General features: G+C 34.7%; 7 protein-coding genes across 12 annotated transcripts; 4 read left to right on the top strand and 3 right to left on the bottom strand.

Moving 5' to 3' along the window:
* The first annotated feature begins 64 nt into the window (after positions 1–64).
* Rpp30 (ribonuclease P protein subunit Rpp30) lies at positions 65–5,363 on the top strand. 3 transcript variants are annotated; one of them, XM_043419587.1, is made up of 6 exons: positions 65–368; positions 458–942; positions 1,044–1,111; positions 1,204–1,283; positions 1,382–1,497; positions 5,264–5,363. In XM_043419587.1, the coding sequence occupies exons 1-5, from the start codon at positions 275–277 to the stop codon at positions 1,492–1,494; spliced, it is 840 nt and encodes a 279-aa protein (XP_043275522.1). In that variant the 5' UTR covers positions 65–274; the 3' UTR covers positions 1,495–1,497; positions 5,264–5,363. The 3 variants fall into 3 exon arrangements, with proteins under 3 accessions (XP_043275522.1, XP_043275521.1, XP_043275520.1); XM_043419586.1 differs by lacking the exon at positions 5,264–5,363 and adding an exon at positions 1,786–4,230 and having other exon boundaries at positions 66–368; XM_043419585.1 differs by lacking the exon at positions 5,264–5,363 and having other exon boundaries at positions 71–368; positions 1,382–1,557.
* Positions 2,399–9,479, bottom strand: LOC122411062 (P2R1A-PPP2R2A-interacting phosphatase regulator 1). The gene is made up of 5 exons (XM_043419583.1): positions 8,299–9,479; positions 7,347–7,410; positions 6,590–6,993; positions 5,980–6,117; positions 2,399–5,553 (listed from the first exon to the last, which is right to left on the bottom strand). Exons 1-5 carry the CDS (start codon positions 8,433–8,435, stop codon positions 5,325–5,327), a joined length of 972 nt encoding a protein of 323 aa, XP_043275518.1. The 5' UTR covers positions 8,436–9,479; the 3' UTR covers positions 2,399–5,324.
* Ntmt (N-terminal methyltransferase) lies at positions 8,317–11,973 on the top strand. Of its 3 annotated transcripts, none has more exons than XM_043419590.1 (5): positions 8,317–8,435; positions 10,079–10,447; positions 10,863–11,049; positions 11,128–11,236; positions 11,535–11,973. In XM_043419590.1, exons 2-5 carry the CDS (start codon positions 10,262–10,264, stop codon positions 11,770–11,772), a joined length of 720 nt encoding a protein of 239 aa, XP_043275525.1. In that variant the 5' UTR covers positions 8,317–8,435; positions 10,079–10,261; the 3' UTR covers positions 11,773–11,973. The 3 variants fall into 3 exon arrangements, with proteins under 3 accessions (XP_043275525.1, XP_043275524.1, XP_043275526.1); XM_043419591.1 differs by lacking the exon at positions 8,317–8,435 and adding an exon at positions 9,847–9,958; XM_043419589.1 differs by lacking the exon at positions 8,317–8,435 and having other exon boundaries at positions 9,840–10,447.
* Hs2st (Heparan sulfate 2-O-sulfotransferase) lies at positions 11,863–13,951 on the bottom strand. Its single transcript, XM_043419582.1, has 6 exons — positions 13,751–13,951; positions 13,434–13,660; positions 13,112–13,197; positions 12,890–13,028; positions 12,561–12,816; positions 11,863–12,088 (listed from the first exon to the last, which is right to left on the bottom strand). Exons 1-6 carry the CDS (start codon positions 13,860–13,862, stop codon positions 11,877–11,879), a joined length of 1,032 nt encoding a protein of 343 aa, XP_043275517.1. The 5' UTR covers positions 13,863–13,951; the 3' UTR covers positions 11,863–11,876.
* A 261-nt stretch (positions 13,952–14,212) lies between these two features.
* RpL35 (Ribosomal protein L35) lies at positions 14,213–15,270 on the top strand. The gene is made up of 3 exons (XM_043419594.1): positions 14,213–14,344; positions 14,744–14,880; positions 14,992–15,270. The coding sequence occupies exons 1-3, from the start codon at positions 14,342–14,344 to the stop codon at positions 15,221–15,223; spliced, it is 372 nt and encodes a 123-aa protein (XP_043275529.1). The 5' UTR covers positions 14,213–14,341; the 3' UTR covers positions 15,224–15,270.
* A 1,517-nt stretch (positions 15,271–16,787) lies between these two features.
* Positions 16,788–20,870, bottom strand: LOC122411057 (Golgi matrix protein 130 kD). 2 transcript variants are annotated; one of them, XM_043419574.1, is made up of 4 exons: positions 20,612–20,852; positions 19,937–20,020; positions 17,742–19,665; positions 16,788–17,645 (listed from the first exon to the last, which is right to left on the bottom strand). In XM_043419574.1, exons 1-4 carry the CDS (start codon positions 20,648–20,650, stop codon positions 17,083–17,085), a joined length of 2,610 nt encoding a protein of 869 aa, XP_043275509.1. In that variant the 5' UTR covers positions 20,651–20,852; the 3' UTR covers positions 16,788–17,082. The 2 variants fall into 2 exon arrangements, with proteins under 2 accessions (XP_043275509.1, XP_043275508.1); XM_043419573.1 differs by having other exon boundaries at positions 16,788–19,665; positions 20,612–20,870.
* A 466-nt stretch (positions 20,871–21,336) lies between these two features.
* On the top strand, positions 21,337–22,353 carry MED18 (mediator complex subunit 18). The gene is made up of 2 exons (XM_043419592.1): positions 21,337–21,705; positions 21,786–22,353. Exons 1-2 carry the CDS (start codon positions 21,503–21,505, stop codon positions 22,234–22,236), a joined length of 654 nt encoding a protein of 217 aa, XP_043275527.1. The 5' UTR covers positions 21,337–21,502; the 3' UTR covers positions 22,237–22,353.
* The last annotated feature ends 202 nt before the right edge of the window (positions 22,354–22,555 follow it).

Genomic DNA, 22,555 nt, shown 5'->3' with positions numbered 1-22,555 from the left:
TACCCAACACGTCGTACTAGTACCGTACACTCACGGTACGGCGGTACCTGGCAAGTACAGTACTAATACGCGTTCTGGTATATTACCAGTATTATATCTGTACGCTGGTTATCTGGATACCGACTGTCGATTGGAAAAAATGTACAATTTTCATTTTTATCGATAACCAATAAAAATCAGTACCCCGGAGGGGGGAAACCACGGGAACTGGACCGTGTATGTTTACATTCGTACAGTCAAAAAAGTTGAATGAAAATATTTAAAGATAAAAGACATGCGGACGTACTCAGGGTTTTGTGATTTTTGCGTAAACCCCGACGATAAAAATCCGCAAACTATTCGTCAGATATTGTTACAACTCTACCGCCGTAAGTTTGATGATTTCTTTTATCGATTATCTTTTTTTTGAATACGCTCAATAACTATACAGTATTTTTGTTATTATTTTTTCGTGCAGTGGGCTACGAAACAGTGGCGATTAATCAAACGGTAGATGAATCGATATTTGAGAACGAAAAGAAAAAAAAGAAAAAAGGCGCTGATAATGAAATAAAGTCCACGTTACCTGAACCGTTCAACTTAACCGAACTGAAAAATGAGTTTGCAGATAAATTGGTTATTTTGAGTCGAATAACTTTTGTTTTTGGTGATTCATCAAAAATACACACTCTAACGCAGTCTCAAATTCTCAAAAAATATGACCTTTATGGACTAGTGCCAAAAACTCAAGCAGCGCTCCAATTTGCTTGTTCTCAATCCAACGCCGATATTGTAACTTTGAAATCGTGCTATTCCGGATTGAAGTTCAATAGGAAACTTTATCTTCAGGCTGTTGAGAGAGGTGTACATTTTGAGATACAATACGCAGACGTCGTCAATGAATCAACAAGAAAATATGCTCTGCATTATTCACATCTTTTTTATATATTTGGTAGAAGCAGGGTGAGTCTAATAGATTTTAATGAATTACAGGGTATTGTTGTCTATACATAAAGAATAATGTAATATTTTATCATGTTCTCTTTCTCTCTTATATTTTACAGAACGTAATAATATCCAGTGGTGCGACGAACCATAGTTTAATCAGAAATCCGTATGATGTAATAAATTTGTATCCTTTCAAGAGTTTTACATTTGAGAGATATTCAGCTTCAGCTACAATTCATTGAGTGTATTATGTTTTCTTAACTCTCTAAACATCAGAGCATTCCTGTTAGGCCTGAACGAGACAAAAGCCAAAGCTTCGGTGCTCGCTCAATGCAAACATCTTTTGCTGAAAGCCGGTGAGTTCACAGAAATTTCCAACAATTCATTGTCACTTATCTGTTTTCTTTGTATAAATTACAAATGATTTGTTGAACATGTGTCATCAATATTTCAGAAGGAAGACGTTACGGCAAAGCGGTATTCGCTATTTATACGAATGTTGATGAATCTGAAACTGGAGAACAATCGGCTGGATACCAATCGAATAAGAGAAAAAAAATTTCTTAACATGTAAATAAACGAAATTTATTTACTTCCTCATTATACTAATAAATATTTTCCCACAATGTAGAATCGTTCGATTCAGTATGGAACAAAAACTAGTATTTTTCTTTACACTTGCTAAGTTTAATGTTTTGGTAAATGTTTGCTACACGTACCAAGGCTGTCCTTGAAAATGCAATCGTATTTTGGCCTCGTGAAATTTGTTTCACGAGTTTTTACTAATCTGACGACTGCAGTCTTCTAATCGTATATTATGCCCTTGATGATATGTGTCTTCGATTATTCCTATTTTAGTTACGAGACTGATGTTGTTATAAAGCCTATACATTATTGGAAGAACCCTGATGAACAAATATGCTCGTTCGGTATGAACCTTTGGAACGCGTATGTGGGTAACGAGTAGAACGAATACTTTAGATGATCTCTAAAAAACTTAAATGAAAACTAAAATTACAATATCTAGAAAAATATACTAGCCATATTGCAAATACCTAAAATGTATCTGTCTACTTTCAATTTTTGTGAGTTTTTAAAGAAAAATTGTATCAAACGAATTTTAGGAATTTTTGTCTGATAAAAAATGTTGGAATTCAGTAGTGCTCAGTATTAAAGGCACTGATGAGAGTGTTGCAATATAAAATACAATCTTTGGTTTGAAAAGCAGGATAAAGGCGTCGTGAATTTTTGTTTTTTTTTTTTTTTCAATGGGATTATTTATCGATGAGTTAGATATATTGACAAGAACGAATGTTCTGTATATTTCGCAGTTCAGCTCCACGGTTTTATTTGATTCTCGTAATTATCGTGTTTTTGTTTTCATCATTTTATTTTATGATTAACCAACATTTAGAACTTACATGGTTATGCTGTAATTATCTACATAATTATTGGAGAGTACAACAAAAAATTTAATTTATAAATTTATTTTTCATTATATTACATTGGATTTATTTTTCAAGATCAGGATTTTATCAGGATTGAATCTCCGTTTAACTCTTGATAAACATACAGTTTTAGAGTTTGTTTCATCAATTGTTTAAACTGCAATGCACTCGTTAATGAATAAACCCTTAGGGAGGAAGAGGGTCTGGTATCTCTTTGTACTAAGACTATCGAATAATGGTTGATTATGAATAAAGTGGAAAGCTCGAGTTCCACAGAACACAGATCCTGTAGTGTTGGACAAACTCCTGCACAAAGTGCAGCGTGAAATTCGTCGCTCTTGTCCACTTTTTTGCTTCATTTTTCATATGATTTATTTTTGTGGAAGAGATACATTTATTCTAGGGATTGTGGGGGTGTTTCTGTACGAAACATCAATTTCAGTCTTGGGAGTAGGAAGCATAATGTATTAATCTAAGATGTCTGTGCCTGATCCGGGTTTCTTATCCGAAACGCTGTTTTTCATTCTTCATAAATGACTTGAATTAATTTAATTTTTTTTCATTAATTCAGCATTACCAATGGAAAAATTTAAAACAAAAATGGATTCTTGCATGCAATATTCGTACGATAGAAAAAGCGGATGAAAATTATCTGAATTTCTCAAAGTCAAGTAAAGTTGAAGAGAGCGGTGGCGGTCGAGAGGACATCGAAGATTCGTATTTATGCTACTGCTGGATCGCAAAGTTGCGCGGTTCGAAGAGAAGGATTGAGGGTCGAAAGGAACGATAGATTTGAGAAGCGTTTTTCGTTGCATCCCTCGAATAATTCTCGACACATCGATACTCATGGTATTAGCGAAAAATCAATTGAAGAATCAAGTTTGATGGTAAATGAAAATAAAAACAAACGTGTATATACATATATACCTTTCTAGGGGCAATAATATCGCAGTATTTGAAACAATAAAACAAAATGTCATCAATAGCATAATAGTGAAGAATTCAATAAGATGTGTAAGTTCTAGAATAATTCTAATTGTACTTTGGTGTGAAACGCTCTCCAATCGAACGTTACAACACCGGTGCTTGAAGTCGCGCTTTTTATTATTCATTTTCCTCATTCCCTGTATTCTCATTTCGCGGAAATGGTGATAATAATTATTTGCCAGACTGTCTTATTGAGGCACACGCTTTGTGAAACACAGACCTCATTCGGTGGGACGATATTCTTATTTATACGGCGATTCGATTGGAGAATTTGGAATATCAACCTGAATGTGTACTTATGAATGATGCCGTATCCAATCTTCTTTCTAGCTCTCGATGCATTATAATTGAACCCAAACGGTGCTACTTATTTCGCGATTCGATCCAACCTACCGTAGACATTATTGTTTTCAGTTTTCAACGTTGTTCTCGATCGTAAATCATTTGGATTTCGATGACATACAAAATGATCTTCAATCGGAACTACTGTTGAGAAATTTCCACAATAATTCTCAGCTTTTCTTTCATACGAAGGAACGAACCCACACAATCATATGTACACATTTAGGGGCGAACTCCGGATGTTACGGAACGAGGATTGTGACAGTTTATTTGTTTATGTCTGCTGACAACATTGTGTTTTACCTTTCGTAAATCAAGCAACTAATAATTTATCAGCGTATACAATCATTGGCAATTCGAGACACATGGACACGACTCTCGCCAAAATGTCATTCATCCCAAATCCGTAATTCGATCGAACGAAAAAGACTAGCTGTAAGTACGAGCCTCAAATAAGCATTCGAAAAAAAAGAAAAAATATATTTGAGGCCGATCTAACGTAGAGTAAATATACACATATACTGAATACCTAGTAAAATTATTTAACGCACGTACCACGTGAATTTTTTTCTAAAAAATTATTACATTATTGAGACGCGCGAGCATTCGAGAACGAAACGGGAACGAGACGTCGATTGAGAAAAAAAACAACGAAAAGAATACGTGTCGACAGTTTTTTCTCCATCAATCGTCTCTCCAATATGTGAGACTAAATAATATATACCGCTTTGTATTCAGTGCCCTTGAGGATCTTTGGTACAACAATTGACAGACTAAAATTCTTTCGGATTAAAATCTCAATGCGAGCTTCCAATACCTAAACTCTTACAAGATTATAAATCTTCAGAATGTCACGAAAATTGATCTTCAATAATAGTAACGACGTAGAATTATTCTCTAGTTTTTGAAACACGATGTGGTTCGATAAATAATGAGAGCTTCGTTTACTTCTGAAAATAATTGTTTTGATTTTACTAAATGGTCTAACGTCTTATGAAGTTTATACTTTTGTATCTTTCACGAGATTGTATTTATTATGCGATTGCGTGATCAATAACGTAAAAATTTTGAGAGAATCTCTATGAAAAAATGATCAACACTAATGAAATTTTTCATGCAGTTCGAGTTCCGAGAAAAATATTTCGATTAGGACAAATTCGGAAAGCTCTATAAATATTTTAAAATATTGAGAAATTGAATTTTAATAACGCAAAATTATGTACTTCATTATTTATACAAAATAATTACTGTTAAAAATTCTTGTCGGAAAGATCTCAAAAAAGTTGACTTGTTTGTGATTTTAAACCCAATTTCCAAGTAACGAAAGTCCGAATGGAATTAATCGCTAATTGCGTGTACAAAGATCCTTAAGAGGTGTTAGCGATTATTGTAGAGTTTCGTTTTTCAGACAAAAATAATTGTTTTTGTTTAAATAATGATTTTTTTGTATCAGCATGTAAAATTATCGAGACGAAACGACATTTAAGCGACGTCGTAAGTGATTGTTGGTAACAGTTTTCACGCTTCTCATTTCCCTTCTTTACTTTTCGTTTGCGCAGCGAAACGACGACCTTTGGCTGCACGTGGCGTATGTGTAATTGTGTGTGTGTTTTCGCTCGTTCACCTGTTATCGCCTTGCCCAACTTGCTCGGTTTGGCCACGTTCCGTCGATGTTTTGGTCCCTTCACACGTTTCTAACATGGGCTCGTCGCCGTTTGTTAATACACGGCCCGGTGATGGACTGTCCACCGGCCTGAACGAAAAACTCGGTGAATCAACGCTCGACAGAGACTCTGGTGTTCCTGCCGAACTGATAGTCCCCGGCAAAGGACTCGATATCGAGTCCAATCTACACCAATTCAATACATAAGCCACATTAAGAATCAAACAATCAAGCAGTCACGATAAAGTTGATGATATATTGAGCAGACATGAGATAACAGGAACTTGAACAGAAATTTCTGTTTTAAAAAATTATAAAGCAAACAACCAATAGAATATTCGCAGTCATGGAAATGTCTTTTAAATTCGAGTAACTGCTGTATGAGATTCAAAAGATTTTTGGGTTCTGGCATTCAGAGAAAAGGAAACTTTGTTCACGAAAACTTAATTTGTCTCCAACTTCACACCAGTTTTTCGGCGAAGAATAAATATTTGTACATGGTTCCTAGAAAATTTAATTGTGATGTGAAGAGAAACAGTAAAATTGATGTCGATATTTCTCATTTAGGTAAGGAACGAGTTTGGAAATTGAAAAATACCGTAGAAATCTTACCGCGGAGAATTTGAAATGACTAAATTGGATGTTCGCTTTGCTGGAGGTTGAAGATCGCAGCTGTTGTCATCCAACTCGAATTTCCGTTTTACCGGGCCTAAACAACTTGGACGAATCGCAATGGGACTCAGGCTGCGTCTGTGTGCAAACGTGAAAAAACAATTAGAGAAATGGAATAAAAATCTGTATACACCAAAAAAAAAATCGACATTATTTTTATGGTACAAAATATTTTTTTTAGATAAGTTTTCAAACGTTTTGAAGTCTTTGCAAATGTCTGAATGCTTAAGAAAATTTTATTGATAGAAAAAACTTCATGATTATTTAAATAGATTCGCCGAAGCCATTCTCATATATCCAGAATAAACATCTTCTTATAAAAAAATAAGAAACATTTTCAAAAGTGTCTAGAAACATTCTCAAAATTTTTCATTCTTGTTAACGCAAAAATTCATATTTCTAACATCTCAATATTTTTACCCGACTTAGAGGATATAGGACCATTAAGAACGTAAAAAAAAAAGATCATCCATCAAATTGTTTGAATGAATGATAAAAAATAATTCATACATTCTATGCAAAAAAATTGTTTTTTTATTTGTTAAATTACCTTGTGGCAAATGCTTTCCTCGTTGGACTTGGCGATAAACTGCTTTTCCAGTTAACCATATGAATTCCGGGTGAGTAACATTGCCTTTGGCCTAATCCTGATCTCGTTGGCGACGGAGACGAGCACAGAGGCGGTCCTCCTCCCACTGGCAAATTCAAGCTCAGTGGATCAAATATCCTTTTAGCCGTTTGACGCTCTGACTTGGTCAATTGTTGAGTTGGCGATTCAGAATCTTTGAATGATAATCCCTCAGCTTCTAGGGTCAGATCTTCCCATGATTGAGAAATTTGCATTGCACTGTGTATCTCCTTTTCGTGTGCAGCTTCTCGGCCGGCTACATCCACACATTCTTCTTGCCTTAATTGACTAACACGAGGTGTTAATCTTGGTATACTGCCAGGACTCTGAGAAAACCAATATGCCAAAATGTTAACTAAATACTTGGATGCCTGGTGTTTTTTTCACTGATGTACAATGAATTAATTATCGAGTAGTTGTATTTTTTTTCAAGTTTTTATTTTTAAGAAGCAAATAAATTCATTACTTATTAGTATTTTAAAATTCAAATATTTTTTGAATTATTCAGAAATATGAGAAAAGCACTAAACTAAAATAAAATTCAACCTATTTTGGGCAAGTTCCAAGAAAAGACTGCATTGCGTTTCATTTCAAAGATACAAATTTCGTCATTATTGTACACCAGTACTATTTTTATTAGTGTGCAAAAACATATAATAGACAAAAAAATTTTCCTTACGCTTGTGCTGAAGCGACGGGTACGAGGAGTGTTGGAGAACACATTGAACGTTGACACTGCTTCCCTGAAAAATTTTTATGAAATTTGGCATTTAGTTCTATTAAACACTTTCCTCATTCTAAGACTACAAAGAAAATAGTCTGGAGATTCTAATCATCGTACTTAATACCTTTTCACAAATTCTATTCCATTTAAAATTTATTTGTAAAAAAAATACAAAATTTGTTCTTCATATAGGAGTTTAAGAGGATAAATTTTATCTCTGCTATAACAGTAAACAGCTAAAAATGTGATTGATAAATGTCCCTATCATTGAATGGGCCTTAGATTGAGTATGTTGGTGAGTGAAGGGACTTTTTTATGTCTTTCATTGTTAGAACACAACCAAGTATTTTATTCATTTCTGCAGATTTGGTTTTTGATCCAAAAAAAGAATTGTCTATTTTCAAAAGCCAAAAACTGCAAGCAAAATTTAATTTCTAGAGAAGAGTCTAAGATCGTATTCAAGAATATTTTTACAAATTTTACCATTGTAAAAATATCGAGTGTTATTGAATACAAAGAAATCTCAGATCCTGATGGAAGAACTTGAGCATCATACTCTATTCCTACAATATTTTGTTGCATTATTCGAGCATTTTTTTTAAATTGTATAAGAAAGCCAATACTTTTGCTCTCATCGATGAATTATCTTCCATCTCGACTTCTTGCACTTGTAAAAATCTAAGAAAGTCATTCACAAAATCAGACTTATCGCTAATGGACAGAACGGTCACAACAATTTTCATGCGTTCTGTCTTCTTATTTAGACAAGCATCCAGCGAGTAAAAATCAACAGGGACCTCAACTTTGGTATTTGTACGCAGAGGTTCAGAAAACTAAAAGCCAACATGGATGCAAATTTGGGTTTAACTTGAGAATGGAAGGCTCAATGAGGAAGCAAAGAATATACCTTGGAGCTGAAGTTGACGGTGATGTGACAGACATAGTGGCGCTTATTTCGTTAATCATAGGAGCGCTGCTTGAACGTTTTAAGCTTACAATCGGACAGTCAACATCCATGGCTGTCGCACTCCTCTGGACATTCATGTATGTTTTTATGTTCGTTTAAAGGGAGAGACTGGCACATTGGTGAAAAATATACGATACACGACGTGTGAGACTCGGGTTTGTTGCATAAAACTAAACGCTGTCAACTCCGATATTATTGAATCTATATATATGTATATTAATCATATATATATATGCGTAAAGTTTTTTTATTGTTCATAAAACGTCTTCCTGGACGTGATTAATTTTTGCAAGCAAGACCGCGTTAAAAAAAATTCACTTCTCCGTTGCGTTTACGATAACTCGAGCTCGCTAATGACAACTTAGAGAGTCTCGTAGTAACATGTGTTACCACATACGAGTAGTCTCGTCGATGAAAGCAACATTTCAACTCCCGAAACCAGACTCTCGACATTTCAATGAATGCCGAATTTTTTTTTTCTACACTCTCTCGTACGCCAAGCAAGCAAAAATAAAAAAATGGGTGGGGAGAGGATTTTTTTTCTCGTATTTTTTATCGTAAATTTTTTTGTCTCACACATTCACCACTGTACACACCAACACGAGAGACGTCCAATAATGTACACAATAATCGAAGAATTTCCTCTCCACTAACACTTTATTTTTCAAAACTTTATATTTCGTTGTTATATTACCGAAAATAAACTTTTTGCGAAACTCGAAAAATTTTGAGAGAGGCAACAAAGGAATTTGTAAAGTTTGTCACAAAAGCTTTCTCAACTATGAGGCTTTTTCCTTCGATTCGGCACTCTTCAATCGAGAACCCAATCTCCCCCTCTCTACCGCCCCCGATCCCTCGATCACAACCCACTGAGAAAGAGAGTTAGGAAAAACCGGGTAAAATAGCGAAAAAATTAAACTGCGAGTCATAGATGCGTTCCTTCGTCGAGTTTATTGTACATGCAATGTGTACGATAAGTGTACTTTTTTTTTGTTGATCTAATGATTGGAGAAAAAACAATAATGATAAGAAACTTGGAACGTATTTTAATGGGGCAAAACTCTAATATTGACTCTTTTTCGTGTTAACGATTTTCGTAGCTGGTGCAGCAGGTTATCAACGCTTTTGTAATAAGACCCCATTGTTATGTATATTCGAAACTCTTGAAAACCCAATGTTTTACTGCTTTCAGAATGCTTTTTTATTTACGGTACTGATTACAGTCACAATCAGACTTGCAGAGTGAAGGAGCTCGAGAAAAAGTTTCCTACGATATATGTCACGCTTTCAACTTTTTTGAAGTCCCGGGCGTGTACACCAAGTTTCATAAATGGATAAAATGAATTTTTTGTTCTTATATATATGCGCTATAATAAAAAAATGAGATTCCGATGATGCCGGGGTTTTTGTAGATCTTATTTGGATGCGGCGCTTTTTTCGTAGCGACAAATTTTCGAAGATGCCGTCTTTTCAACAAGCCTCCGTCGAGGCTGCAGATCATAGTATTTTTTTGCTTGGTCGATGCAAGTTGTTTCTTCAACATTCCATCATATATATACCCAACAATTCAAAATAAAAAATACGGAATATCACCCTGAAAGTACACTAATCGAACACTTGTGATTTTCATGCTCATTTTCACCGTCGCATCAAAGGCATATAAAGTCCCAATTTTTATTACAAAACCAGCAATTCATGTAGTTTACCGGCGTTTTTCCAGAGGAATCGAAGAATGAACAAACATTTGGGTTGGAGCGGAGCGGATTTGTTAGTGTATTGTTTTGCGCCAGCGTACCACGTTACCGCGAAGCTGTCACGTTTTCCTTACCTCATCACGTGGAACGCTCAAACAAATATTGTTCGAGAAATTCTTGTAGAAAATCTTGAAGTGTGAGGTAACAAAATGAGTGAAGACAGTGAAAACGTAGAATCGGTCTCGGAAGACGTTGAGGGTCTTGAATTCTACACTGATGCTGCAAAATATTGGGATAAAGTACCTCCCACCGTTGATGGAATGTTGGGAGGTTTTGGTTTCATTTCGAACACCGACATTGAAGGTTCCCAGGGTTTTTTAAAGATTATTTTTAAGGTATGTTGAAGGATAAATTTATTGTTTTATGATTTCAATTTCATGTTAGTCATTAATAATCGCACAAAAAATATTTGTTATCAAATGAACGAAAGAAAAATTATTCATTGTCGGACCCTCGTGAATCAACATGTCGCCAAATACTTTTTTTTTATTTCAATGTTGACGATTGACAAATGTTACTGAATATTAATTGAATTTCCGAAATATTTATCATCGAGATCTTGAAATGATAAGTGTCAAAAAAAAAGTTTGCATCAGTCATTTCATTTTAGTGGCTGGATATCTGTACTAATCTCAACAGGCAAATAGTACACGACGCAATAGAATATCTTGAGTCACTGGGAGAAATGGTTCACTTATGCAAATTCTCAACATTCATTGTTGTTTTGTGATTGGTTGTAAATTTTGGCAGATGAAAAATGCACCTGAAAAAAATTATGCTCTGGACTGTGGTAGTGGAATTGGTAGAATAACGAAGAACCTATTGACAAAGCATTTCAAAAAAGTCGATCTGGTTGAACAATCCAGCAAATTTTTAGAAGCTGCCAAAGTATCGTTGGCCTCGTGTTCATCAAGAATAGGAGAATTTTATCCGCAAGGTAATTTGAATTATGATTAAAAACGAATGAAGTCAATGCGATGGAAGAACTTGATATATAAAACTTGTAATTTTGTAGGGTTGCAAGATTTTTCTCCGGCACCTGAAAAATATGATGTTATTTGGTGTCAATGGGTCCTAGGCCATCTCAAAGATGCTGACTTAATACAATTTTTTAAAAAATGCATGTAAGTTTAAAAAATATCAACATTAGATAGATAATATTTAGCATAATATAATAGTATTTCTAGTTCATACCATTATTATTGTGAATACTGAATTGATGATACTCCATGTGAAAATTATGACTTTCGTCATTCACCATTTTTTAAAGGAGAACATTTTTGTCTTAATTATTTCTTCATAACTTTTTGTAACATGAACATTTTCAAAAAGGAAATATTCCAAAAAATATTTTACTTTAACAAGTTCATAAGACGACAAATATTTAAATGACACTTTCTCTGTATTACTTTTGAATTTCAGCCCAGCTTTGAGAAATAAAGGCGTCCTCGTGGTAAAGGAAAACGTCACGAGTTCGGATAAATTGGAAATTGACACACAAGATTCTTCTGTAACGAGGCCTCTTACAGAGCTGAAAAAATGTTTTGAGAAAGCTGGACTTATTTGCCTGTCAGAACAAGTACAGCACAGATTGCCTAAAGGACTATTTCCCGTTTACATGTTTGCTTTGAGAGCTGCTAAACCAATGGATCAAGGATAAATACAAAATTTAATGCAATGAGATTATTTTTTATCAAAAAAGAAATTTTAATACTACGTTTATAAATTTTTTGGAAAGACAAACAAGACAAAAAATGTATATATTTATTTTGGTCGTATTTTTTCATACATAAAATGTTGATTAGCATCTTGCGGGGATGCGTTGATGAGACGTTTCTTAACGGAATGGAATTGCGCAAGAGCAAAGTTGTATAATTCATTTTCCATCTTCCACACTACAGACTTTTGGATTTTCTCCACAGTCTCCGGCAAAGGATTCGTTTTGCGCGTTGTTTGACGAAGGTGTGATTTGTTGTCTGTAACAATTTAAGACAATTGAAATGTTGAGGTTTGGTCAAAGTTTTAGAAAGGCATAAATGAAAGTATGATCTACTCGAAAAGTTAATCTCGATACTTATGTTTGAAAACATAATTTCATCAAACAAACACGGAAATCATAGAAAGTTTTTGTTCTCCGAAGCTCTTATAGAATCATTCTGGAACTCCAAACATTATTACGAAAATCAATTTTTTTTGATAATTCACAAAAAATTTGATCGAAGAAGCAAAAATAATTGTAAGTTTTTGATTTTTGTAAAGAAAAAAAAATTCCTTCTATTAGCCGGATTTTTTAAATACAATCTCTAAAATCATGAGCTCAATTATTCTTCCAAAACATTCAATTATTGCAAAGATTTTTACGAACATGCAAAATTAAAAAGAATTTCACATTTTAAGACGATAAAATAATAGATTGAATGTGATGTTAAGAAACAGTGGTTTATTTACTGTGTAGAAAATAGTCAAAAGCGCCTCGAAAAAATCGAGGCAGAACAGCTTGGAGGGTTTGCACAAAATCTTCAAGCTCTTCGGTAACACCAACAAGTAAATAATGTTTTTGTAAGTTTTTCTTAGCTTCCTCCAAAGCCCACTTGTTCCCAACTTCCCAACAAGCTGGATCATGACCACACAGGAAGGGGATTTGTAACCACATGTTGTTTGGATCACAATCCGATTGTCCAGCTCTCACACACTCGTCGAATGTCTAAAACATGAATGAAATTAAAATGATCCATCTGATCATTCTTGTCAATGTACAGATGATTGATAAGGCTAACCTTTGTATCACCATGCTTTTTCCTGATTAAGTGAGGTCTAAAATTGTCTCCGTAACGAAGGAAGTAGTAATACGAAACAAATCTATCCAATGGCTTCCTCAGTAAATTTACATACAGAGGCATTTTCTTTACACCAAATCTGAAATTACGCATTTTAGTTAAAAACACGATTAACAGCTTTTTTCTGTTCTCTCCATGCAAATCATTATTAGTGTGACTAACTTCTCAAAGTTTAAAAAAGCCATATGTCCATGATAAAAAGCTGGCTTGACAGCATCCCACTGCGTTATATTATTTACAAATTGTACCTGTGACCGGAAAAAACAAATTCATAAAGCCATTGAATTGAAATTAGAACGATAATTTCTGTTTAGTTTTTGAAATAGTTCTTTGAATTAAAAGCACTTATTACTAAAAATTAGACTTTAAGTTGACAGCATGTACTATTTCCTAGGCCATAAAAGTCTTTAACAATAGCTATATGTAAACAAAAAAATTAATTTTGGAGATAAATGGAAGTTGTTGCAAAAAAACAATTACTCACTTGATTTGGAAGAGTTAGAGTGTGCATATTATTCGTAACATTTATATGAAGAGCATGATATTTGTTCGGCTTGCATAGATCATAAACAACGCCTACAAAACTAGTTGAACCAGTCTTAGGAACTCTATTATAAATAATAACTATATCGTCCGAAGCTGCGAGCCTATTTTGCCGAACGTCGGTCCCATGAGTCTTAACTTGATTTTGAATTCGAGTGACGGTATCAACTATAACACGATAAAAAGAAAACGAAATTATTGACAGGTATGTCAATGCCTTCAAAACACTCGCTGACCCAGAGTGCTTGTGACACATACCCAATTTCCTATTTTGATCCTCCAAATGATTGATTTTTACTTTCAAATATAAAATAACGATAAACAACACTAATCCGCATACCCACTGAAGTGGGAAATTTCTTAATATCATTTTTTATCACGATAACGCTCGTGCGGAACCATAACCTCGAATTACATCTGTCAGTAACTGCGACTACAAGTGTAAAGACTAGCGTTGTTTTTGCCAAAAATTATAAATAAAAGAGTTATCGCGCGATGTCGAAAACATTCAGTTTCATTGGTTGAAATCCACTGTATCTCACGAATTCAACCAATCATCGAACCTGATTTCCGGTAGAGACGGATTGAGTGGCCGAATTTCAGTCAAATGAATATTTCAAGAAAAACTACAATATCTGTTCAACAACATACAATCAATGCTTATAATTGGTTTTTTATTTATATTGTCAATTTTCATCTAATAAGAATACTTCCAAAAAGTTCAAGAAATTTTCGTTCAACATTCGTAAAAAAAAAAAAAGAGTAGCTCATTTGATTCACTGGTTATAACGAACGTGTATAGCACTTCCGAAATTTTCTCTCTCTTTTCTTCGGTAAATTTGTGGCAAAATGGTTAGTGTGTGCATCCACCTCGTAATCCAAAATAATCTAAAACATCGTTGTGACAATGGCATTAAACAATCGAACCGATGAACAAACTATAATCACGTGATAAGATGATTTTAATATAATCGGGAGTTATTACTTTTTTCAATTTGAACAATAATTTCGAAGTTTTGTGCAGCGTACACCATCATGCTCCGTTACGACGGGCATTCTTGCATTATGATATCCGTCTTGAAATTTTTAAATGTTCATTATTGGTGTTGATGAACATTTTTTATTACATATTTATTTTCGTGAAAATTTGTTGACGTTCGATTGTTGTGTCGAAAATTGTATTTCGTAATTTTGAGGTTACTTCCTCTTGAGGTTGTTTCGAGGTTAGTTCAACGCGTTTTATTGTTGCAGGGTAAAGTTAAGTGCTCTGAATTGAGGACGAAGGACAAGAAGGAGCTGCTGAAGCAGCTCGAAGAGCTCAAAACCGAGCTGACCAGTCTCCGGGTTGCTAAAGTCACTGGAGGAGCTGCATCCAAGCTTTCCAAAATGTAAGCGATTTGTTAACATTTTTTCTTTCGATTCTCAAGTTTCATGCCCGAATATTTTTCCTGTCAAATTTGTTGATTTTTCAAACATTTTCTATTCTCCCATGATTACAGTCGTGTTGTTCGCAAAGCTATTGCTCGTGTGTACATTATTATGCACCAGAAGCAAAAGGAGAACCTCCGTCTTTTGTACAAGAACAAAAAGTACAAGCCTTTGGACTTGAGGCCGAAAAAGACCAGGGCTCTGCGCAGAGTACTCACACCCCATCAAGCCAGCCGCAAGACTCTCAAAGAGATCAGAAAACGATCTGCATTCCCCATCAGGAAATACGCCTTGAAGGCTTAGTGTCGTTTTACCTTTCTCAAGTTATAATAAAAATGTCTACATAAAAATTCAAGTTTTTTTTTCTATAATTCTTCTACCCTGAAAGATCTTTGAATCTCAATGAATGTTGCAAAATATTTATTTACATCTCAGTATCCGTCATTGGTCAATGAAATCAGACAAAAGGTAGTTTTTTTCTATCCCTTTTCTCTTCCTGTGTTGAGGTACGTACACAGAGTTCTTTGGAAGACATTTTGATTTACTCGAATTTTTAGTTTTTACCATGCAACAAAATCTAGCAACACTAGTAGAAATCTCTGAAGTATTGTTCAAATTAAATTGTCTTTCACAAATTATTTTTACCCTCTATATTATTGAATCGGTGATTCTACTGAAAACGATTTTTCTTAAATCTTGTTCATACTTTTTTTTAAATTCTTCCAGACTGGAATACTTAGATAGACATTCGTGAATTCGCACACGTTTTGCTACAATATTCAAAATGATATATTGAAAATTTCTAATGCTAATAATAGTGGATATTTCACAAAAGGACATCAAAGTCAACTCTATTCATTTTGAAAAAGTCAATACGTCATGCGTGACCCCTAATAAAACAACCCCTTTAAAAATCGGCTCCACCAAAGACTGTTCGAAAAACAAGTTTTTCCCAACTAATTCGGGACGACTACAAAAAGTTATTCGTAAAAAAGCAGCAGAAACGCTGTTAAAAAGTGAGACAAGTACAGTCATTCTCTCATACTTAGAGAGCCTGTGCCTTATTTTGGTTATTTCACTCCATGATCGCAAACTCTCCAAGTATGCAAAACAACTGTGATATAGAATAACTGTACTGAGAATCAATAGTAGAAAACTTTTCTGATTGGTTTCTGTAATGATTATGAGGCTTATACTTCAACATTTTTTGCGGAATTTAGACTCAATTTTTGATCACCCGAAACAATAGTGTTTGAAGGGAAGAAAAATAGACTTTTCCCCATATTTTTTTTCTTTTCTTCTTTTATAGATTTTTGCTTTTTATATTTTACAATAATATTGTGTATACACTTGAAAGCAATATTCACAGAGAATGTATTCGTTTATTCGCATTTTATCCAGTGACTGGCATTTTGATTTATATCAAGCTATTTCTCAGATAAAATATAGGCACCATCTGGCAGCTCAAACGTATCTGAAAATATTAACGCAAGAAACAAAGCCCCTTTGAAATAATTTTTAAAATGCAGTATTTCAAATAAAAACAAAATCTTTCGTATATTCGTATGTAAAGGTGTTCAACGAGCTTTTTTTGTCAAATTTTTTCTTAAAATACAATCGCATTTTAAACCTGAAAATGCGAAGTCACTTAAAATACGAGTTGATATGCCGATTATAATATTTCCGTTACTTCGAAATCCTATAATCCCATTGCAACCGAGATGATATTTTTAATCAACTGATGTGACTCACCAAATCATGTTTTATTTTATAAAATCATCTAAAAATGTGAAAGCTATTCTGCTCTTTGTTGTAGAATTTTCAAACAAAAAAATTCAAGTTTTCGTATAAGTTCAATAATTCAATATTTTTTTTCCAAAATAATCACAACGTTTATTTTGCAAAATTTTATAAACTTGTATTTACCGTACGCGGTACAAAGTAAAAGAAGCGATATCGCACAAAAATATTTGTGTTTATATATTAGGTTTGGTAAACAATAAAGAATTTTAGTATTCCGTTGCCACTTGGTATATACACTGTTTACAATAAAAGGCATAATAATAAACTAAAGTAACTTGAAAAAAACAAAGGTTTTGACCATTTCCTTCAGGTTGAATATACATATGACTAATATATACATTTCATTTTAGTAACATTCCCTAAACTGTGATAAGTTTTCCGGAGCACCACGGACAGGGGTGAAAATTGGGTTCGACGAAACAGGAATCTTTGCAATCTTTGATTTCTGAAAGTAAATCGAGAATTTTCGATGTCGTTTTATCTTTAAGGACTAATTCAGTTCTTTCAGGATTATTCTGAGACATAGTAATCTGGGGGTTGGGAGACGGTTGTTCCTGGTGTTCGTTTTGGAATTCAATGATTGAGGATGAAGCGGTTTCATTTTCCACTATCGGATTCGAAGGTTTCCCATTGATAAGCTGCGCAACAAGGACTTTCAGCTGATGCAATTGTTCTTGCTGATGATTCCGCTGATCGACTAATTGCTTGAACATTGTTTCTCGTTCTTCAGCTTTTTTCTGAAGAATGCTTCGTTGTTTTTGGTACAACGTGATGTACTCTCCGATCGTTTCCGTTTCACCTTGGAGTTGTAGCACCAGATGTTCCAATCGCTGTTTCTCCTCAGTCAACTCTGCCACGCGTTCCATCGTCTCCTTGAATCGAATCTCAAGCTTCTTCAACGGATCCGAGATCATGCCACCAGCTGAAACGTTAAACGACGAGTCGACCAAGCTTTTTTCATGTGTTTCATCATCGATTTTCTTCTCTAGACTATCACCATTCGATAAAAGATTCTCACCGGCATCGAGTTCCCTGAGCGCGTTCATTTGTGAGGTTAAGTTTTGATTCTCTCGGCGAAGGATTTCGATGCAGCCGAAAGAATTTTGTAACTCTTGTTGCAAAGTTCTAGCTTGCTGAGATTGCGCTTGATAGTGATGCATTTGATCGGCAATCTGTGCGGTTTGTAGTTTTTCACTTTCCAATTCTTCAAGTGCAACAGTCTTCAGTCGCAATTGTTCTTTCAGGGCGTCGACCTCGTCTTCTACTTTGTTCAATTGCGCATTAAGCTTTTTCCCAATGGTACGTTCTGCCTGAAGTTGCTCTGTCAGATCTAATTTGGAATTGCTCAAAGTTACGAAAGCATCGTGCATCTCGTTCAACTGAAGTTTGAGCTGTTGATTTTGTGACACTGCTCTTGATGCACCGAGCTTTTCACTTTCTAGAGCACTTACGAGCTTCAACTTATCCACGCTGTCTTCTGTGTTCTCTCGCGCCTCCTCTAAATCGCGTTTAAGGGCTTCGATCTCTGTATCTCTTTCGTTGAGAGTTGTTTGAAGATTCGCATGTTCCAAGCTCAACGCATCGAGACTTTTTGTTAAATGATCAATACGCTCATCAAGGGCTTGAGCCGGTAATAATTTCTCAACTGTTTGTTTTTCACGCTGGAGACTCTGCTCGAGATCGGACAATCTTTGAACGTAACTGGCTTCTCGTTGTTTCAAAGCTTCAATCTTTTCACGTGATTCTTCAAGCTCTTTGAGACTGTTTTTGTATGATGAATCCAATTGTCGAATGTAACTCTCGTACTGTTTGGAAGCTTCGTCCTTCTCACGAGTTACTGTTGCTAAATCTTCGCGAGACTGAGCCAATTGTTGTTCCAAAATAGCGAGAGCTTGACGCTGACCATCAAGGGCTTGAACATCTTGAGATGTGTTCGACAACTGTTGTATCTTCAATTCGTTCAATGATAACAAAGTATTTTTTTCCTCGAGTTCACGCTGCAGTCTCAAATTTTCAACATTTTTCAGGCCTAGTTCTTGTCTCAATTCCGAAGCTTCGAGCTCGTCGTCTTCCTTGGACTTTCGCAAATCGTTGTATCTTTTATCAAGCTCCGCGTAATCAAAATGCAATTGTTGATACATTTTTCGAGTATCGTCCACGATGTTTTTCGTATGTGAAAGTTCTTTCTCCAATTCGGAAACTCTAGCTTGCGATGTTTTTAAACAATCATTTAATTCCTCAATCTCCCCAATTTTTTTCTGGGCTACTGATCGATACTGCTCGATCGCTGAAGTTAATTCCGCTTTTTCAGCTACTAGAATTTCTGTTGTCTGAGCATGAACCTGTAGCTGTGAGTTCAATTGGTTCAGTTCACTTTCCAATTTTGTCTCGAAATCCCTGTCTTTTGAAGATAACATTGCTTCGAGTTCGAAAACGCGATTTTTGTACTGATTCACTTCGACTTCGAGATCCTTTATCAACTGTTTATGCTCTTGAACACAAGACGATACCATTTCGTTCATATATTCCTGATTGGGTCTCTGAGGCATTGTTAAAAAACTTTCTGGCCCTTCGATCGGTGCATCCGTTGCAGCAGATGCCATTTGTGCCAGTTGTTCTGTTTGCGACAATGGAGTAATGTTGATTTCATGATCAGCATAACGGATTAATTGGGGCGGAGAAGGAGACGCAGATGAAGAAGACAGAGCTTGATTGAATGACCCTTGAACTGGATTATGAATTGTCTGTGGATTTTCTATTTTATCACTGTTTCCATTACTTTCCAGACGGTTTTCTCTTTCGAATGATTTTTCTACTGATCTGGATTCTTCTGGAGCTCCACATTTTTTTGCTGTTTCTTGGTCTATTCCAAATAATTCTCTTGGATTATTTGTGGAATCAAAATCTGTGTTTGATGGAGATTCTTCTCTCCTAGGTGAGGACTGAAGATAAATATGAATATATTAAGAATATGAATATGAATATATTAAGTAATTTTAAGAAAATTTTTCAACCACAGGACAATAAAACTAGAATAATTTTTCTTATTCCAGTATCATGCACATTTAGCAATATAATTTATTTTCAAACCAATAATTTTATGAAATTTTTCTAGCAGTATGAAAGAATACTAGTCAAGTAAAGTCAGTAAATTTTTTTTTCTAATACTAGAATTTTTTATACAAATAGTCTACATCTGTGAAATATGTTTACCTTGGCTGGAACATTCTTGGTCACATCCTTTTGCTGTGTCAAATTATCAGGACTGTGATTTTTGTTTTGTTGGAATTGTTTTAGCTGCAAAAAAACAGGGAATCTAATGTTAACAAAATTTTTATATATTGTTCATATAAGTTTACGCACAACCATTCAATTCATACATTTTAGTTAAAGAGGGCTGGAGAGCAATGATTATTAACATGCTTAAGTACATATCAAGAAAAAGAACTGTTGTTTGACAGAAAGTTGAAGTTACAGAAAATAATATGTTAATTATGCTTTGAACATTTCACTTTGAACAGTAGGGCTGAAGATTTAGATACCAGAGATCCATGACTCTGACAGCAGACTTCAATTATCAAACATCAACAATGCCATAGGCTGAATAAATCTTCAATCATTTAGGTCAAAGCAATATTTATCTATTTCCCAATTTTCTACTACAGTCAATCTTTTTACATGAACATTGGAAAATATAACTCGGAATTATTGTTCCGAATACGATTTTGATATTCAAATAAATAAAACGTAAGAAATATACGAGAACTAGTGATTATACTAAATTTTCCTGCTACAAACAGCAAAATAATGATTGAACAATCATAGTTTCGCATCAACATATTTCATCGTAGAATCGAAAGGGAAAAAGAAAGTCAACGGTTACGTTACCTTTTTTCTAGCGGCCAAAAGTTTTTCTGTTTTGTTCATGTTCGTAGTTTTGATTTCAATTACCTCGACTATAATAAAGAAACAATGTTTCGAGTACGAAAATGATTTATCCAGCTCATTTGAAAAATATTGCTCAGTGACAAATACTTTTGAGGTTATGTGCCATGATGTCTCTTGAGTGCGATGCCAGATGCCACTTCACCACTTTTTTGCCAGAGAGCCAGGGCTGCGCTGTTGGCTGCTGTGGTGGCGTATATGGAAGAAAAAATGTTTTATCCCCACCTCCATTGTAGCGGCCAAGCTGATTTCTTTTTACAGATAAGTTTTCTATTTTCGAAAGTTATTTCAGTAGATACAAAAAAAGAATCCCAATTCAATTTCTTTTTCGAATCTTTTGTAGTCAACTATCCATTTTCGATTTTTGAATGAATGAAGTAACATAATAATTCAACTATAAAATAGTCATCTTTTTAAAAAAATATTTATTGTTTGATGCCCATGTTTTCAACGTTAATCTATACAACAATTCATCCGATGTTGAAACTACAAAACAACATGAAACAAATTGAATTTCGAGTTTACGGTATTAGGTTTAAACACGGAAGCGACCGACCGAGCAGAAGAAAAAAAAGCGGGCATGTTAGAAAACGACCGCAGCATCCATAACGGCTAGAGCAACTACTAAGTTCCTTCAATGAAATCCTAATTATTGTACAAAGTTTATCACCTAGGTGAATCCATATATTTAAGTTCAGAGCATTCAGAGTTTGTTTAAAGCATTTCGGCACCTTGTTTCGGCACCGACCAGCCTTAAATAACAATAAACAACGACCGCATCGCGAATTTTTCACTTTATGGGCAAACGAAATCTCCTTACAGTCTCAATTGAAAATGACGTCTTCAATAAGTGCGATGGACAGTTTGGGAGCTGCAGTGAATTCAAATATAATTCCAAATCAAGAATATCTTTTGCAAGGCTCTGTGTTGGACAGTGCAGTAGAAATATTGTTGCACCGATTACGAGGATTGTGTGATAACGTCGATAGCGGACCTGAGACTTTTCACGACCATGAGATGTGCTTTAGCATAAGAAGGTAAAAAAAAAATTGCTCACATTTTTAAAATTCCTTGGAATTGATGAATAAAGGAATTTTTTTATGTAATTGAAATCTAGAGCTCCGCCACCTGAACAACCATTATTGTTGCGAGTGAGACGAGCTCTCGATTGCCAGGACATGCCTTGGCAATTGCGCTACATAGGACAACCAGAGTTGGGTGACAAAACACGGCCAACCATCGTTCGAACGAGTATAGACATCGCAACCAGCAATACTGTTGTTGAATTTCTTACAGAGTTGGGCTGTAGACTTGACTTTGAGTACATTGTTAGAGGTTACATGTTTCGTAAAGGAAGAATGAAAGTTACTGTTTCAAAAATCTTCAAAATGATTCCAGGCAAATTGCCTGAGAGCGTAGAAGCTATTTCACAAAGTTATTTGGTTGAACTGAGCGTTCTAGCTCCTAGCGGCCAAGATGCTATTGCCGAAGATATGAGAATATTCGCTGAACAACTCAGACCTCTTGTACAGCTTGATAAAATTGACTATAAGAGACTGGCTCATTAAATTTAATTAGTGTAAAAATAAAAATAAAATCCAGTATATTTATGTGTGAATGTATAAAATTCTTTTTTGTTTTATAAAACGGGAATGAAGAATAACAATAAAACTAATTCTTTTCTACTTTTTCGGAAGTACCTTGAAATTTTCCTTTCTCAGAATTTTATCAGAAAATTTTATTAGTTTATAAATCAACTGCATACCTGTCAGCAGTATCTTACAGACGTTCTATTTTGTATTCCTAAATAGTCATTTTTTCAAATGAGCAAATTCATTCGATTCATTCTGCCGTTGGTTCTTGCACACATGATATACGGTTTAATCC

Source organism: Venturia canescens, chromosome 5 (assembly GCF_019457755.1).
Source record: "Venturia canescens isolate UGA chromosome 5, ASM1945775v1, whole genome shotgun sequence".
Taxonomy (NCBI): domain Eukaryota; kingdom Metazoa; phylum Arthropoda; class Insecta; order Hymenoptera; family Ichneumonidae; genus Venturia; species Venturia canescens.
The sequence above is the reverse complement of the archived record's forward strand: the minus strand, read 5'-3'. Positions and strand labels throughout refer to the sequence as shown.

Bases quoted from the DNA above. Each gene is read 5' to 3' on its own strand.
- LOC122411057 (XM_043419573.1), bottom strand. From the start codon at position 20,650: ATGAACAAAACAGAAAAACTTTTGGCCGCTAGAAAAAAG. The intron at 20,021-20,611 runs GTAACGTAACCG...GTTTTTTTGCAG, and splicing joins TTTTGGCCGCTAGAAAAAAG to CTAAAACAATTCCAACAAAA. The intron at 19,666-19,936 runs GTAAACATATTT...ATTTATCTTCAG, and splicing joins CCAAGAATGTTCCAGCCAAG to TCCTCACCTAGGAGAGAAGA.
- LOC122411062 (XM_043419583.1), bottom strand. From the start codon at position 8,435: ATGAATGTCCAGAGGAGTGCGACAGCCATGGATGTTGACTGTCCGATT. The intron at 7,411-8,298 runs GTATATTCTTTG...AAAATTTTTCAG, and splicing joins CCGTCAACTTCAGCTCCAAG to GGAAGCAGTGTCAACGTTCA. The intron at 6,994-7,346 runs GTAAGGAAAATT...TGGTTTTCTCAG, and splicing joins CCCGTCGCTTCAGCACAAGC to AGTCCTGGCAGTATACCAAG.
- Rpp30 (XM_043419587.1), top strand. From the start codon at position 275: ATGCGGACGTACTCAGGGTTTTGTGATTTTTGCGTAAACCCCGACGAT. The intron at 1,112-1,203 runs GTATCCTTTCAA...TCTAAACATCAG, and splicing joins CCGTATGATGTAATAAATTT to AGCATTCCTGTTAGGCCTGA. The intron at 1,284-1,381 runs GTGAGTTCACAG...TCAATATTTCAG, and splicing joins ACATCTTTTGCTGAAAGCCG to AAGGAAGACGTTACGGCAAA.
- Ntmt (XM_043419590.1), top strand. From the start codon at position 10,262: ATGAGTGAAGACAGTGAAAACGTAGAATCGGTCTCGGAAGACGTTGAG. The intron at 11,050-11,127 runs GTAATTTGAATT...GTAATTTTGTAG, and splicing joins AGGAGAATTTTATCCGCAAG to GGTTGCAAGATTTTTCTCCG. The intron at 11,237-11,534 runs GTAAGTTTAAAA...TTTGAATTTCAG, and splicing joins CAATTTTTTAAAAAATGCAT to CCCAGCTTTGAGAAATAAAG.
- RpL35 (XM_043419594.1), top strand. The intron at 14,881-14,991 runs GTAAGCGATTTG...CCATGATTACAG, and splicing joins GCATCCAAGCTTTCCAAAAT to TCGTGTTGTTCGCAAAGCTA.
- MED18 (XM_043419592.1), top strand. From the start codon at position 21,503: ATGACGTCTTCAATAAGTGCGATGGACAGTTTGGGAGCTGCAGTGAAT. The intron at 21,706-21,785 runs GTAAAAAAAAAA...ATTGAAATCTAG, and splicing joins ATGTGCTTTAGCATAAGAAG to AGCTCCGCCACCTGAACAAC.
- Hs2st (XM_043419582.1), bottom strand. From the start codon at position 13,862: ATGATATTAAGAAATTTCCCACTTCAGTGGGTATGCGGATTAGTGTTG. The intron at 13,661-13,750 runs GTATGTGTCACA...ATCGTGTTATAG, and splicing joins GGATCAAAATAGGAAATTGG to TTGATACCGTCACTCGAATT. The intron at 12,089-12,560 runs GTAAATAAACCA...AAATTGTTACAG, and splicing joins TTTTGACTATTTTCTACACA to ACAACAAATCACACCTTCGT.